Below are 14677 nucleotides of genomic sequence, written 5' to 3'. Positions count from 1 at the left end.
AAGGAGGGATCCCAGCAGTCCCATCATTTTTGCAGAAGGCAAATATGTGATATATCTGGGTCTTAATTTAAGGGTTCCTTACAGTAGGTCTTGGGAATCTGTTTGCTTTATTTATGAAATAAATACAGGTCAACTCCATGCACCCATATCAGATGTAGCACTCAGTCCCCACTTGCAGAGCACAAAGTGCTTCACTTCAGGCCCCTTCCCTCCTCCTGCTCTCAGTGCTCCTTGGAGCTCTCAGAAACGTCCTCACCAACTATAATCTGACAAGGTCACCATCTCGATATGAGAGAAGGCAGTGAAGTGCCCTGTGCTCCAGCTGTGTATCTGCAGTGCCTCTGTTATCTCTGACACCAGAACATGTGGGTGCCTCGCCATCCTGGAGGTACCGAGTTTCACACATGCCTCTGCTGGACAGCAAGGCACTGTGGCCCAACTGACACATCGGAAGCCGCGGCCCAGAGGGGATCAATGACTTCCCAAGGTCACAGAGGGGGTCACAACCGAGGTGAATCCCCCATCATATCTGCACTGGAGCAAAGCGCAGAGACTGCTTTGCATATCGTTTTGAGCAGGTACATCCCTTGGATGCAGTTGAGTAAAGGATGCAGATGAAAAGGCAGGATTTGAACACGTGTTGTGCTAGTACCCAGAGACCAGAGCTATTAGACACAGCGTTGCACTAAGACCATTTCACAACTTCTAACTCCTGATCAAGTTGTCACAAGTCCCTTGGGTGCATCTGCACTGAGCTTCATTCTGTGGTGAAATGGACACCTGCTCTCTTTCCCCAGCCCAAGCTAATAATTTATGGATTGTCCTCCCTCTGAACCATCCTTACGCAAATCATCCCATGCCAAAACACACTGAAGACCTTGCAGATCAGTAGCATTTTGGATTAAGACTGTTACGAACCTCTGATGATGCTGATCACTGTTCACACACATGTTGTTTTTCTGTCTTCCCCACTGCAGATCTGCGCAGGATGACAGCTGGCTTCATGGGCATGGCTGTGGCCATCATCCTCTTTGGATGGATTATCGGGGTGCTGGGGTGCTGTTGGGATCGAGGCCTTATGCAGTATGTGGCAGGGCTTCTCTTCCTCATGGGAGGTAAGGATGTAGCTGTTTGAAGAAATGTGTTTTCCTGTTGTTTTCATGTGCCCTCTTTCCACATGTCCCTCCTTTTCTAAGTCACTGCAAACACGTTTTCACAGTTGTTGTAGGTGATCTGGAATTGGTGTCATTCCAGGCTCCTTCTGGTGTACATCAGGGATAACCCAACCGTAGTTACATATTACTTCTATCACAAAACAATGTCCAGAAGTCACAGAACTGGAAATGGCCTTCTGAATTATTTAGTCCAGTGCTCTGTTGTTGATCCCAACACCATCACCATCAAACTTAACAAGCTTAATAAACTTAGTAGTAAAAATCTGAAGATTAGGCAGATGTTATCCCCACCACTATCCTATTTTATAGTGGGACACTTCAATAAATACAAACTGTACTCAAAGTTTTAACCTATATTTATTCCTCATCAGTTGTTCTTGAGTCAAATGCAACCTCTAGTTTGTGTCTCTTTTCTTTCTCTGATGTACCTATGAAGAACAATGGTATCCTCTGTTATCCTTTTCCCACTCTATACATGCAATTTCTTGTAGACTTTTCTCTGTAAGACCAGTTTATCAATCCAGCAGCCCTTTCTGCCTCCTGTTATTGTTTGTACTTACCTTTCTCAAATACAGATGAGAAGGACCATTCCCAAACAGGGTCTGATCAATGCCTTGAGTAAGTGACATGATGGTTCCCTTTCTCTGTTGGAAATTCCTTGCCTAAAGTACTTTGTGGTTGTATTTGCCTTTTTGATGCTGCTGCTGACCCACAGTCATCCTTCAGTTGGATAATACATCCAGGCCTTTCTCCTCCTTTGTGATTTCCTACTGCGATCTCCCAATTTACAGCAGAGGATCTATTTATCCCCCTCTCCCCCGGTACATGCCTTGGCACTCTGTGGTTTTGAGCTTCTTCCCATTTCTACTACACCAGCCCTCAAGGTCCTCAAATATTTCCCGTGTAATGTCCCAGCCGTTGTTACTAAAGATGCCATCCAACTTTCTGTTATCAACAGGTTTCATGACACACAGTTACTTTGAATGAAAGGTGTGAGAATCAAGTCCCAAACACAGCACTGGGTGAATGTCTCAAAGTGAATGGCACTGCTCCTGTTCTCTCTTCTTTTCTCTGCTGGTGATTTTTGTTTGGCTGGGTTTTTTGCCCCCCAGGCAGATCATCCCTTCAATGCATTTGGTCCCCTGTTCATCTGCATTGTGGTGTGACACAGCTAAGTGTGTGAAATATAAGAAAGCTTCTGTAGTCCCAGAAGAGGATTTAAGTGCTCAAGTAACACATATTTATGTTCCAGTGCTGTTGGTGCTGGTGAGATAGACACTAGCTCTCTCGGTGCCCATAAACACATTTGAAGTTTGCTAATACCTTGTGCAAGCACACACTGGTCTGCGTGTGGATGTCTGTAAATGGTTTGCTGTGGGTGTCCATGCTTTATGGGCAAGGAGTCTGCCAAGTTAGGTTGGTATTTCTTATGTAATTAAAAGCTTAGTTTGCACATGGGCTATGTTACCGTAATATGTTCAGATATCCGTGTGGTATTTAACTTACTACAGCACGACATTCAGGTTAAAACATTAGGTCCATATGAAATAACTACAGAAAATTTATATTTATGAGAAACTAGCGAAGTCTTGTTTACTAACTGGAAATTTTCCATATATATGGCAGAGTTTCTAGTGCAGCTGCAGAGATTAGTTAATGGCTTAATGTTAGTAAACAGTTTGTCAGTGATTTGAAAGATGGCTGATAAAAGTTTTCAGGTGAAACAAGACTCAGTGTAACCATAACAAGATGGGTCACAAAGCTATCTCTTGGTATGCTCAAACAATACACGATTCAGTGGAGACAGATTCAAGGTCGCGCAACCGGGAACAAAAAGCGTCAGTCATTCTCGCCAAACAAGAGCCTGCCTCTCAGAAAGCAGCAGGTCTGAAAAGGTCCTGGGTGCTGGGATCATCCAGCTGCACAGGAGCTCTCAGTACAATGTGGCTGCTAAATGTGCCAGTTTTGATGGGAATATGCAATAAGAGCATGAGGTGGGGTTATCTCTGGGCAAAGCAAAGCTATTTCTGGATATCCTGGTCTGGTGTCCATACTAAAGAAGGACGTGGGAAGTTTGGGAGAGGTTTGTAGAAGAGCTACAAGAATAACTCAAGGCCTGAAAACCAAGAAAAACACAGCATGCCACAAAAAGCCAATTGCTTGAAACTGTTTAACAGGAGGTTTATAATTGACTTGAACACAGTGTGGAAGTACCTATGCAAGGAGAAGCCATCTGATAGTAGCATGCCCTTCAGCTGAATAGACAAAAGAATAACAAGATCCAGCAGCTGGAATCTGAAACTAATTGAAATGAGCGGCAGCAGACTATTTTATCTGCCAAATTCTGTCAAGATGTGCGATACTTTTAATAAAGCTGTGTTGGAAGGAGATCAAACTTATTTTCCGCTCCAGCGTAGACACGTGGATCAGGGTTACAAAAGGTTACTCTCTTTCTTGTTTTGCACAAGTCACTGGCAGCTGCTATACCTTTCCAGATTTCTTTTAACAGAAAACGCGCGTAAAGTGACATCTACAAACTGAAGCAGTCAGTTAATAAAATACACAACTAGAGCCATCTAATCTAAAAGTCAGAAGCTATCAATGTTTTCAGACTGTGTCATATGTTACTTAGTCATTCCTTCTGCAGCCAATGAATCTTTCAATTTGAACCTTTCTATTGCTGGACGGTGTTTGAGTACAAATTTTTACTTCCATCATGGCATAAACGCTGTCAAGATATCATCCTGTTGGCCCTCAAAATGCATGGAGCCAGAGTACCTCTTAGTTTTATTCAGCTTTTTCTCTGGTCCAGTAATGGGAAAAATGCTTTGGGAGACTTATGACATCTGACCTCATTGCAGACGAGAGGTCGTTGCAGATGAGAGGAGACTGTGTTAAATTGGTAGCTGTATAATCAGCCTGAAGTTTAAGTTTCCCGTCCATTTACAACACTGCTTGTCTTGGCTATATTTGTAACATTTGCTCTGTTTTCATTCCTAGACAAATAGCTCTTCTGTAATGATTAAACATTCCCAGTTTACCATATCTATGGGTTTTGTCCCTTATTGTCCATAATTATTTGACCGCGTAATCTCAGTGGAGCACTGAGAAGTGTGCTATGATAATCTAACACGACCAGACTTGGCTTTGTTGGACCTCCTGTTCTTTATTGTATTTACTGAACAGTCTTCTTGCTAGCCCATGTGGCAGAGCCTAGTAAGGACTTGCTTTAGTGTGCTTGATCTAATTGCTGAAATAAATCATTTGTGAAATGCAGACTGTTATCTGGTATTAGCTCATCTGGAATCCAGGACGTGTATACCGTGTCTTAGAGTGTGTTTTACACTATTATTCAACATGTTTTGTAACAAGTTCAAAATTATTAATAATGTATCTTTCCTGTTTAGTCCAAATGTATCTGTATCAACAGCAATCGCAGGTCTCTTATGGCTTCTAAAGTTCTTTTGCATAATTTTCCGTATTTATTGTAGAATTTGTACTTGGACACCTTATCCTGAACAGCAGCATTTGCCTGGCCATAGTAGGATTTTTTTTCAGTCCCTCATCTTGTCCAGAGCCGGATAGATACTGCAAATTCTGTTTAGCAGATCTGACCTCATTTTGCATGATGCCACCATTGCATAGCCTGCTGTACTCAGAGCTGCACTATCTGTTGTAGTTTCATTTCAGTATTGTCAGTATGATTTTATCCTGCAAGGTAGGAGAGTTTCTCTTTTGGAGTTCCTCCCTTTGGAACTGTGCTCTTACGTTTCATGGAGACTAGTTCATTTTTTGCATCTTATTTGAGACTGTTTAATTCTATTACAGAAGTGAGTCATACTCAAATTATACATGACTCTAAGCACACCCTTTTGCAGCTTCTTGTGTTTTCTCTACATGCAAATTATTGACAATCTATGCACCGGTAAAAGCTCCATACTGAGCATGTCACCCAGTAATTTTGCAATTTTATAACAATTTCTGGAACCTTAGAAGCATCTGTAACACTACGTCCAAATGTCAGAGTCCTGTGGCAAACTTGATGCCTTCAGACACGTCAAGTACTTAGAGTAGTCTGAAAGGAATTCAGTTAAACACCTGCCTGAAGAAATGCACGTGGGGCATTTCATACGGTGTGTTTTGACCGAAGTATATTTACTTGCACCAAAACCATGCTTTTGCTTTTTGAAGTCTAGGTATGACCTCATCAGCAAGTAGCACTCACATTTTCTGGCTTTGAGAAGTTCTTTTGAATGTATCCAAATCCTTGACTTGTTTGGTTTTATTATCATGGCAAACCTGTCAATTCATTTGACTGGTGTCTTTACTCCCTCAGCAGTGGGTAATATTATTGCCAGGTCAAGGTCAAATTTCAGTTTTACTTCCAGCCCCGAAGAGCTGGGATGCTATGAATTGGCACACTGGCAACTCTGCCAAGGCAAATTCCTGCATCTTCAGGAATCCCTCCTTTCAGTTCTTCATCAAATTGTTGAAGAATGTTTCCTGTAACATGATAAGCAGACAAGCTATATATCCATCTAACTATTGGCTTTCCCACCTGCTCTCCAGTGCTTTCGTTCATGGGGTTTTCTTGTTTCGGCATCTCAGATTCTGCCGGGTCGACTGTCCTTCCACAGCCATGCAAATCCAACCTCACCACACCTTCTGTTATTGTACTTGCTTTATAAAATCAGCTCTTAAAGACAATCTCTGAGAGCCTGCCGTTTTCCCAGTTCAGCTGATTTCATTTCAGTTAGCTGTTTTGAGACACCACGTGGCTTGCTTTATTTCTAGTTTGAGGGCAGGGCTGGCTTTGTACCTCAGTGCTCCAGAACCCTCTTCCTCCTCGCCAGTGCCTGCCATGGGGAAAGTGGGGTGGCGGGATTGCCCCATGGAAGCATGCTCCCGTGTTTCGGCAGTGGTTGCGTCCTCCCCTTCCCTACCTGGCGCACCTCCCTGCTGAGCTGCTCTCCCTTCTCCCAGCTGGAAATATAGAATGGCACTTCCAGTATCATGTTCCGGTGCTTGCTTCAGCACAAAATTATCCCTGGGCAGATTACATCCCTGGCCAAAGCTACATCACTTGCCTTTGTAAATGTATTAAAAGACCCAGAAAGAACGACGTTTGATCATCCTTATCAGAGCTCTGTCCTTCAGCTGCGCACTCGTGTATTTTCCCTCTGTAATTCTGTAATTTGTATGGAGATCACATTTCATGGAAACAGGGCTTTTACTGCATGCCTAACAAGGCGGCCCTTCAGGGACAGACTTCTGCCTTGTCTTATTCTGTTCCAAATTTATTGCAAATAAATGCAATAAATCATCTCTGCACTTGTTTACTGTTTTACCTGTTCTCTTCGCTCTTCTCCGGTCTCTGCCAGTTTTGCCTCGTGACATGCACTTTAGGATCACTTTAGAGTTTTTTCCCCATTTGCCAACAGTTTCCTTAGAGAAGCATATAATTTTACTAGCCTTGCAAATATTCATTATTCCTTGCAAAGTCAAGTGTGTTTCTAGCTGTAACCTTGCTTTGAGCCAATTATAAATTTTACCATTAATAATTCAGTCTCTAATTAGTCTATTTGGAAATTATTCCAGCTGCTAAATACCCTTATTCATGTGAGTTAGCTTCACCATGCAGATCGGTAATGAAATGATCTGTAGTCTCACATAGCAGCTCACTTCTTGTCTTTGCCTAGTGACATGTTTGCATGAAATACTGGGCTTGGGGCTTTGCTTGGGAGTCCAAAATTCCCCTCTTTACTGTCACTGAAAGGCCCGAACGTCTTGCTGTACGCATACAACAGTGCTATAGAGTTTTTCCCCTCTGGTTTTCTGACCTAGCATTTACTTTCAGAAACATCGGGAATTTCTTTCATCCTCTCCTCCCTCCTCTCCGACGATGATCTGCCAGTCTCGGGGGTTCGAGTGCCGTTTGCCTGCTCCACTTCTGCCGCTGATTTGGGTTTCTTCGGACCCACCTAGGAGTGCTGCGGAGACATCGCTCTTTGCAGCCCATCCGTACTCACGGGACTTCAGTCAGGGTTACAAAAGCTTCAGATCTTTTCCCACAGCCGAGGTGAACACCTATTCTTTTCAGTGCTGGCTGCTGCGGCAGAGATAAGCAGGCAGGAAAGATGTGTGAGAGGGAAGGAAAAGTAAAGTTATGCAGGTGTGCTGGCACAATTTAACGCTTTATTTCAGATACACAAGAAAGGATGTTTATTAACGAAATGAAGAACAACTCACGAATGTATGAGTGCATTCTGCTTTTGTATTCCAATCCAGGGAGAAACAGCCTTTTATAAATCATTTCCACCCTCCTCCTTTCTCAGAAATATTTAAAAAATCCTCCTTCCCTCAGTCCAGGGGTGAGCCACAAACTGCTTCATTAGCCCTGCAGCCAGAGGCTGAACCGACCGTTTACACCAGGTCACTTTCTCTTGCCCCAGCCACCCCCCGCTCCACGTGGGGCCGTCGCAAGGTGCCGAGGGGACAAGGATGCACTTGGGGCTCTGTGCCAACGTGTGTGCCACAGCCCAGCTGGGTCCAGGAGCTGATGACCAGGCTGGTGCTGAGGGATGCAAACCCCAGCAGAAAGGGGGACTTCAAAGCCGGGCTCGGGAGCCCGTGCAGCACGGTTGTCGGTGCAGCTGCGCTGCACACGTCCATACCCTCTTTCACTGCCTGCCTCCATGGAGAGTCTTGTCTTCAAAATCCCCAAGCCTATGTGCTGTGCTTCCTTTGCCTGCGCTGTGTATATGTTAGTAGGTGACAACTGAGGCATCTGTGGATTTGCAGCCATGGATCGTTACCAGCTGTTGAGTCATTTGAGTGCCAAATTTAACTCACTGTACTTTGAAAATAGCACATAGAGGCAGAAAATAAGAGTTTATTCTACACAACTGTGGTCCTGCCATCTCAAAATAATCATTCCTCTGCTGAATAATTTAAGAAACAAAAATGGAGCAATTTAATACAGCAAGTGTAAGGCAAAGCTCTGTGATTGACATCTTCTAGGCGGTTACGAAGTACCTTCATAGCAGCTGCCAAGAGGAGGCAAAGAGAAAGATAAACAAAAAGAGAAAGTAAAAGACATTCTTTGGAGTTCATCTGGAAATGCAGTGGGTCTAACAGGGCACCTAGGATTTCTGTTTCTCACTAATGATCAAGGTCTCTGCCCATTCTTCAGGATGTTCTCTTCTGGTGACATGATCAATCACGGCTCTGAAGATTAAAGATATTTTCTGTGACATTTTTTTTTCTTTTCCACAATATTATTGTTTGAAAGTCCAGTTTCATGTGGTTCTTTCCCAAAAGGAATAGCTTTAAAAAGTTTACATAAAACTCTTTTTTTTCCATATGGAAAGGCAAGTGCAAATGCACACTTGTATGCATACAGAGCTTAAGCAACATCATGTGATCTTTACGAAAAGAGAGGTCTACAATAAGGGGCTGTAATCTGTAATCTGTGAAGCTCGGCATAAATATAGCTTTTGCAAAGGCATGATATCCTTTTGCCAGTTTGAAAAGTATTTATAGTCCAAAAATTGTTGGATCACTAGAAAAAATTAGATGTCAATCATGTTTTAATCCTGCAGCAGATACTAAATTAATGATAACTGCAGAAGGACTTTAGAATTCAGCAAAACTCCTTGCAGACCACTCTAGGAACTGACTTATGTGGACTGAAGTCCAGATGGAGACAAAGGCTGGTTTGTATCAAGAGATGCCATCAATTGGTTAGGAAAGTCTTTGAAACAAGCCTCAGCGTGACAAGGTCAGTCCCCACTCTGCCATGCCTTCCGCACCACACATGGACGCTCTTGTTCCTCCTTGTGCTTTAGGTTAAATTCTGCATTATGCTCTAAAGTGATTGAAGGCCTTGAATTGGAATGAACTTGAGTTAATGTATAGCGTTAATAGGTTTTAAATGTTTAAACCTCTCTAAGGCTCTTGATTGTTTAAAACCCTCAAACATATTACAAGGGTATTGGAGAAGGCAGAAAAGGAGCTGATGAAGGTCTTTATGGACCCGTGATGAGACCCAGAGCCCAAAGCAGCCATGCAGTACCCATCAGGCAGTAAAGTAACAAGGCCAGCACTGCATATTAAGATGAGTTAGCCTGGTTTTAAAAATATGCTTTTTCCTTGCTTTCAGGATTTGTCAGTCGCTCTTTTCAAGCAGCTCTCTCTTGCACATCTTGCGGTATCCCTCACAGACAGGGCTGCATGTCATGTTCTTTGGTCCTGTTTCAGGCTATGTTCTGGGCCTAAAGAGTGGCCCTTCTTTTCTTACGTATTTCCAAACCTGGACACTGATGGATACCTGTCCAGATATATATATATGTGGATACAGGTCCACCGGATATGTACGCGTCCAGTCCACACACGTGAATAGGACTGGAGGTGCTTCTTCATCTTGACCGACTAGCCATTAGTAATCATCCTTTAGGAATTAGTATCACTTTCCTTTTGAATGTTATCTAATTTCCTATTTTCACTTCAAAATTAAACATTTAGGAAATCATCCACATCGACATACATCCCCCTTGCCATCTTTTGGGGTTTTAATGTGATGTCAGGGTGCCTGTTTAGCGTTCCCAAGCTAGGAAACAGCTGCTCAGCTGACTGCATGACAAGGCTGACAACACGTCACGCTTAAAAGGCAGAGCTGGAGTAGCATCTTTACTTCTAGACGCTTGCCGGGGCACTGAGAACACATTTTGCATTTATTTATCAATGCTGGCACCCATAAATAGGAGACTCTCTGGAAATAAGAAAGATCACCTACTTTCACTGTACAGGCTTCTGTGCATCACTGTGTACCTGCCACTGAAAAGCTCTTTCATAATTTCGTGTTGCAATACTCCTCAAGGGGAATCATAACACCCACCTTTGCATCCCCTACAGCATAAGTCTGAAAGCAGAGTTAATGTCCTTCTTCTCACAGAATACTCTTTTCATTAGATGCTATTTTTTTGCAACATCTCAGGTATTTAGCTAATTCTTTAGGTCAATACCGACAGACTTTGCCCTGAAAAGCCGGGACCTAAGAGTTAACACCTCCATAAGAGAATTGGGGTGGGATATAGACATGGGTTTTTTTCCAATCAATAACACAGCTGTACTGCAGGATGTAGTCATTTAGAGGTCTTTTTTTTTTTTTTTTCCTGGAAGAAAAGGCACAAGGAGAGAATTCATTGTCAACTCCATAGCATTTGATCTCCATGGAAACATTATCAGCTGACTTCAAAGTCAGCCTTCAAATGTGTTGGATTTGTTTTCCTGTGGCTTGTTTCTGATGCTCCTAGATGTGCACTTGCACGCTGGTGGAGAAATGCCAACATGAGCAATTCTGGCAAGCTTGTACCTGATCACAGAAGAACACTGGTATTTAGGAGAAGGAGAGGAAAGGCTTCACAGTGAGGTACAGAGATCTCACAGTCTGGAGCAAAAGACAGGGCAAGTAGTGTATGTGCACCATTAAACTTTTTTTTTTTTTCTTCATATCTTAACTGAAATCAGTCTCCCCGAACTTAGCATACAGTAAACTGAGGAGTCAGCTCAGTCTGGCTTTTCGGCAAGAAGAACCATTCATATTCCTCTGTGCGTTCATTTTAAGGCAGCTCTACTGACTTGTAATTTCTCCCTCACCAGGACAGGAGGTACTGACAGAAGCATCAGTACCTTCTAGAGTTACAAGAACAGAAAACCTAGCACAGTCTATGAAGGGCATGCAATCTAGTTTCCTTCTCATGGAAGTCAGTAGGTCTTTGGGGGGCTGACAGAAGGCAAGTTAAAGTAGAAGTAAAGTAGGGAAGACAGATCCAATAGCAATACAAAAGACTTTCCCACCCACAGCCCTGGAAAACAAGTTATGTGTATTTTAAAATTCTGTGGTTGCTCCTTATCCCTTAATAATGTCACCAGCTTTGAACGGCTTCTGAATTCCAATGGCAATATGCATCAAGGCCAAAGGAAGACAATAAAAACAAAACTGGCATTTATTATTGGGCTGTTTTTTATTAAAAAAAAAAAAAAGTTTGCCGAGTTGTTTGCATGCCTGGCATCAACCAGGAACGAAGACTGCACATGCAACAGAAGGAAGAGTAATACTGGCATGATTTGCTAGACAGGAAGAATTCTTTACAGAGAGAATGAGGAGCAAATTTCTGTGTGTGGCAGATGTTGTTAAAGGCAGAGACTGAAGCAAGGTTTAGATTCACCTTCTTGGCTCCTCAGATTGTCAACTCAGAAAAGCAACATTCCCCTTGGACAAATCACTGCTACTCTTTCTTGATCTAATCTGCCCGGACAGAGTCCAACTGGCCACTGCAGATTCCACAGAAAAAGCAGCTGGACCTAGCAGAAACTAGATGAGAGGGGCCTTCCTCATTTCTTCCTGGCTGGGGTCTTCCAGGCGTTGCAGAGACAAATCATGCCCTTGTACTTGTGTGGGCTGCAGAGGTATTTCCTCTGCAACAGGAAAGAAGATCTCAGCATGCAACCCCTGAAGGCAGTAACGAAGGGGTCAGGGTAGTTTCTGGCTTGCAAGCATCACATGAACGATGTAAACTTCATAAGGGTGGCCTGTGTCCAGTGGTCCTTTTTGATAAGACAATGACATCTTATTTTGATTTCTGGCTATGATATCTCAATACCTGTATCACTTAACTAATACAGAAAGGGTTTTTCTGTTCCTGGCAGGTCAGCTCAGGGAAACAGTGACAGAGCCCATAGCCGTTTGCAGAAAGGTTCTCAGTTCACGTTCAGTACAAACAACTGGAAGTTCTACAACCAGACAGTCCTTCAGTCACTTGAAAAAATGAATGGATAGGCTTCTCTCCAGCACCTGAATATGTGACTATCCAAATCAGGTAGCCACCACCATCACCCAGGGCTCCCAATGGCTTCTATAGTAGTGCCTTCAGCAAAGAAAAGGATTAAAAAGGCGTGTGAGTAATTCTACACTTTCAGCTCTGAAAGTATTCCGTCTAAGAGTATTTTTGGTGGCACACACTAGGCAATGTGGAATAAGGCTGCACTGAAGTTGTTTGTGCTGTGTCTGTTCTCCAGTCTCACTTGTCTTGAAGAACATCTATCTGAAGACTTTTCAGCAATTTAAAGTTTCCTACAGGAAAAAAAAAAAAAAAGATTCCACAAATTCTCTGAGGCTCCTTCTGAGGTTCCTTCTGAGAGAGGTTCAGTTTTCTGGCTGGAAGAAAAAGACCTTACATGGAGAGAGGCAGAATGACCTGGTTGCTAAAAGTCCAAATGCAATGTGGTACGTAGATTCCCAGTGCTGTGGGAGATGTCATGTGACGAGGCAAACCCAACCTGACCCCACAAGTTTCTCTTCAGCTCTGGTGAGTGCTAGTATGGGAAGCACCTGCCTGAGGTACCATTTGATACTAATGTTCTTGTCATCTGGCAAATCTAAGATGTGATGGAGTCACTCAAGTTTGCTCAGACCTCCAGTGCCCTTTCCATTTAATTTTTTAGGCTCTGCCTGGCCCATCCTGGGAGGTCCGTTCTGCAGGGGATGAAAGAAACCTGCCGGCAGCCTTTGCATGTTGCCAGGCATGGTGCTAGCCAGCACAGCGATGGGATAATTTCACTACCCTTTGATTAGGATGTTTATTCATTTTGATATTAAAAGATCTTGCTTTCCCTTCCGCTCCCAGTAAAATACTGAATCGCATCCCACTACTACAACTGTCACAATTGTTGCTGCCTCCTCTGTGGTGGCTTCAAGTTCATGAGCCATTATGTTTGCTTAATGGCTCTAGTCAGGTCACTTTATTATTGCTAGGTTGTTTGGGGTGGGTCATAGAAATCTTCATTGTGAATGTAATCAGAAGGTTATTTAAGTCAGGCTTTGATCAGCTTCCGTATTTCTCCCTAGTCCATTTTACCAAAACAACGTGCCTTTAGCTAGGTCGTAGATGAAGTTTAGCTACTACTAAGTAGTATTGCTTTTGCCTTATGTGCCAACTCCTGACTTCAGAGGGTGCTTGCTCATAGCTGGTGCTCACTGGCTGCCATAGTGCACAGCACGGGTATCCACTCCTGGGGCAGTTCTGTGCACTGTGGGATATGGTAGCAAAAATGTCACCATGTGCAAATCTGCAGGGTGCTACAGTGTGCCATACAGACTACTGTCAGTTGTGCCAGCACAGCAAACTGCAGAGCAGCCCTCAGCTGCTGTAATATTGCTCTATATACTATACTGATTTACACGAGCCTAAGGACGGCACCCATTAAGTATTTGCAGTTGTGACAGAGGATACATAGTCCTCTGATGCCGTAACATATTACGGCTTGTGCAGTGACAATTCAATAGACGGGCACTGCTGCCGAAGAAGCACGCAGCGGGCGTGCGGCTCTGGTGGGGTACGGATGCTGCGGGTACCTCTTGAGGTAGGAGGCCAAAGGCCAAATGCAAACCACATTCTGGCAGTGGCTATAATGCAATATCCTAGCACCGCTGTAGACCCCGCAGTTTACACTGGTTCTTAGTATAAAATAAAAATGTATGAAGTTCCAGCCCAGGTGGGTTTATGGTCTCACAAGGACACCGCGTTCAATCTCCATCACCCAGTCAGACTTCTCTTTCCATCTCAGCTTTTTTTATAAGGGCAATTTTCCAGTAAACCCCTTGCTATTCTGCAACCTATCGGTCATGCTGCAAGCTGCTGCTGCTGGAACAGTACATAATTAAGCAATAATTTATATTCTACGCGTGTATGCACAGAGCAATAAAGTGTTCTCAAGAGCTGCATGCTGCTGAGGCGTTTAATCCGTGCGCAGAAGGAGTTTACTGCAAAACTGCTCCCTCCAAAAGGCTTTTGTCATCACTGTGTTGGGAGGGAATTCGGTTTATTCTTTAATAATTTCATTTGATTGTGATATAATTTAAATAGCTAATGGTACACACTCCACTTTAGAATCAGACCTCATTTTATTTGTTTGTTTGATGTACCTTGAAAATAGTAAAAACTAGTAGGGCAGAAAGAAAGTAAAGATAATGTTGTTTCACTTGCGAGATTTTTTCCCCATAACCCTATAATAAAAAAGTGATGATGATTAAGTAAACAGCACTCCTTCCAAGACATTGGTGGACAAAAAATTGCCATCAATCGCAGGTACTAGAAATACTTTAAAAGGTGGAAATTCGCATTTATTTGAGAACTTCTTGGTTTCAGACATCTTAAAATCCATAGCTTTGTGTTTCTCTTTTTATCTGCTAGTGTTTGTAAGTGATACTTGACATCTCTATCTCTGCAAAAAAAGGGAAGTGGAGAAGAATCAGGGGTTTTTTGTTTTGTTTACCTTGTACATCTGACAGCACAGTTAGTTCGTGAGTCATTTCTGCCTGTCGTGGGGGGCAGGGAGAGAGCGACCGTTGTTCTGTCAGGCGTGGAAGAAATGTTTTCCAAATAATGACAGAAATGATTTGTAGAGAGGAGGGTCTCAGAGGTGGGCTTGGTGCTTGGATC

The 14677-nt window shown here is 43.1% G+C and overlaps 1 protein-coding gene across 1 annotated transcript in view; it reads left to right on the top strand.

Annotated features, from left to right (window-relative positions):
- Window positions 1-14677, top strand: part of TMEM178B (transmembrane protein 178B) — a 231159-nt gene that overhangs the window by 205465 nt on the left and 11017 nt on the right. Inside the window, exon 3 of the mRNA XM_009932956.2 lies at window positions 978-1115. Coding sequence (XP_009931258.1) covers window positions 978-1115 — 138 coding nt within the window. The remainder of the gene's footprint in view (window positions 1-977; window positions 1116-14677) is intronic.

The sequence above is a fragment of the Opisthocomus hoazin genome, chromosome 8, assembly GCF_030867145.1.
Source record: "Opisthocomus hoazin isolate bOpiHoa1 chromosome 8, bOpiHoa1.hap1, whole genome shotgun sequence".
NCBI lineage: Eukaryota > Metazoa > Chordata > Aves > Opisthocomiformes > Opisthocomidae > Opisthocomus > Opisthocomus hoazin.
Note: the sequence above shows the minus strand (reverse complement) of the source record. Positions and strands in the feature narration are given on the sequence as shown.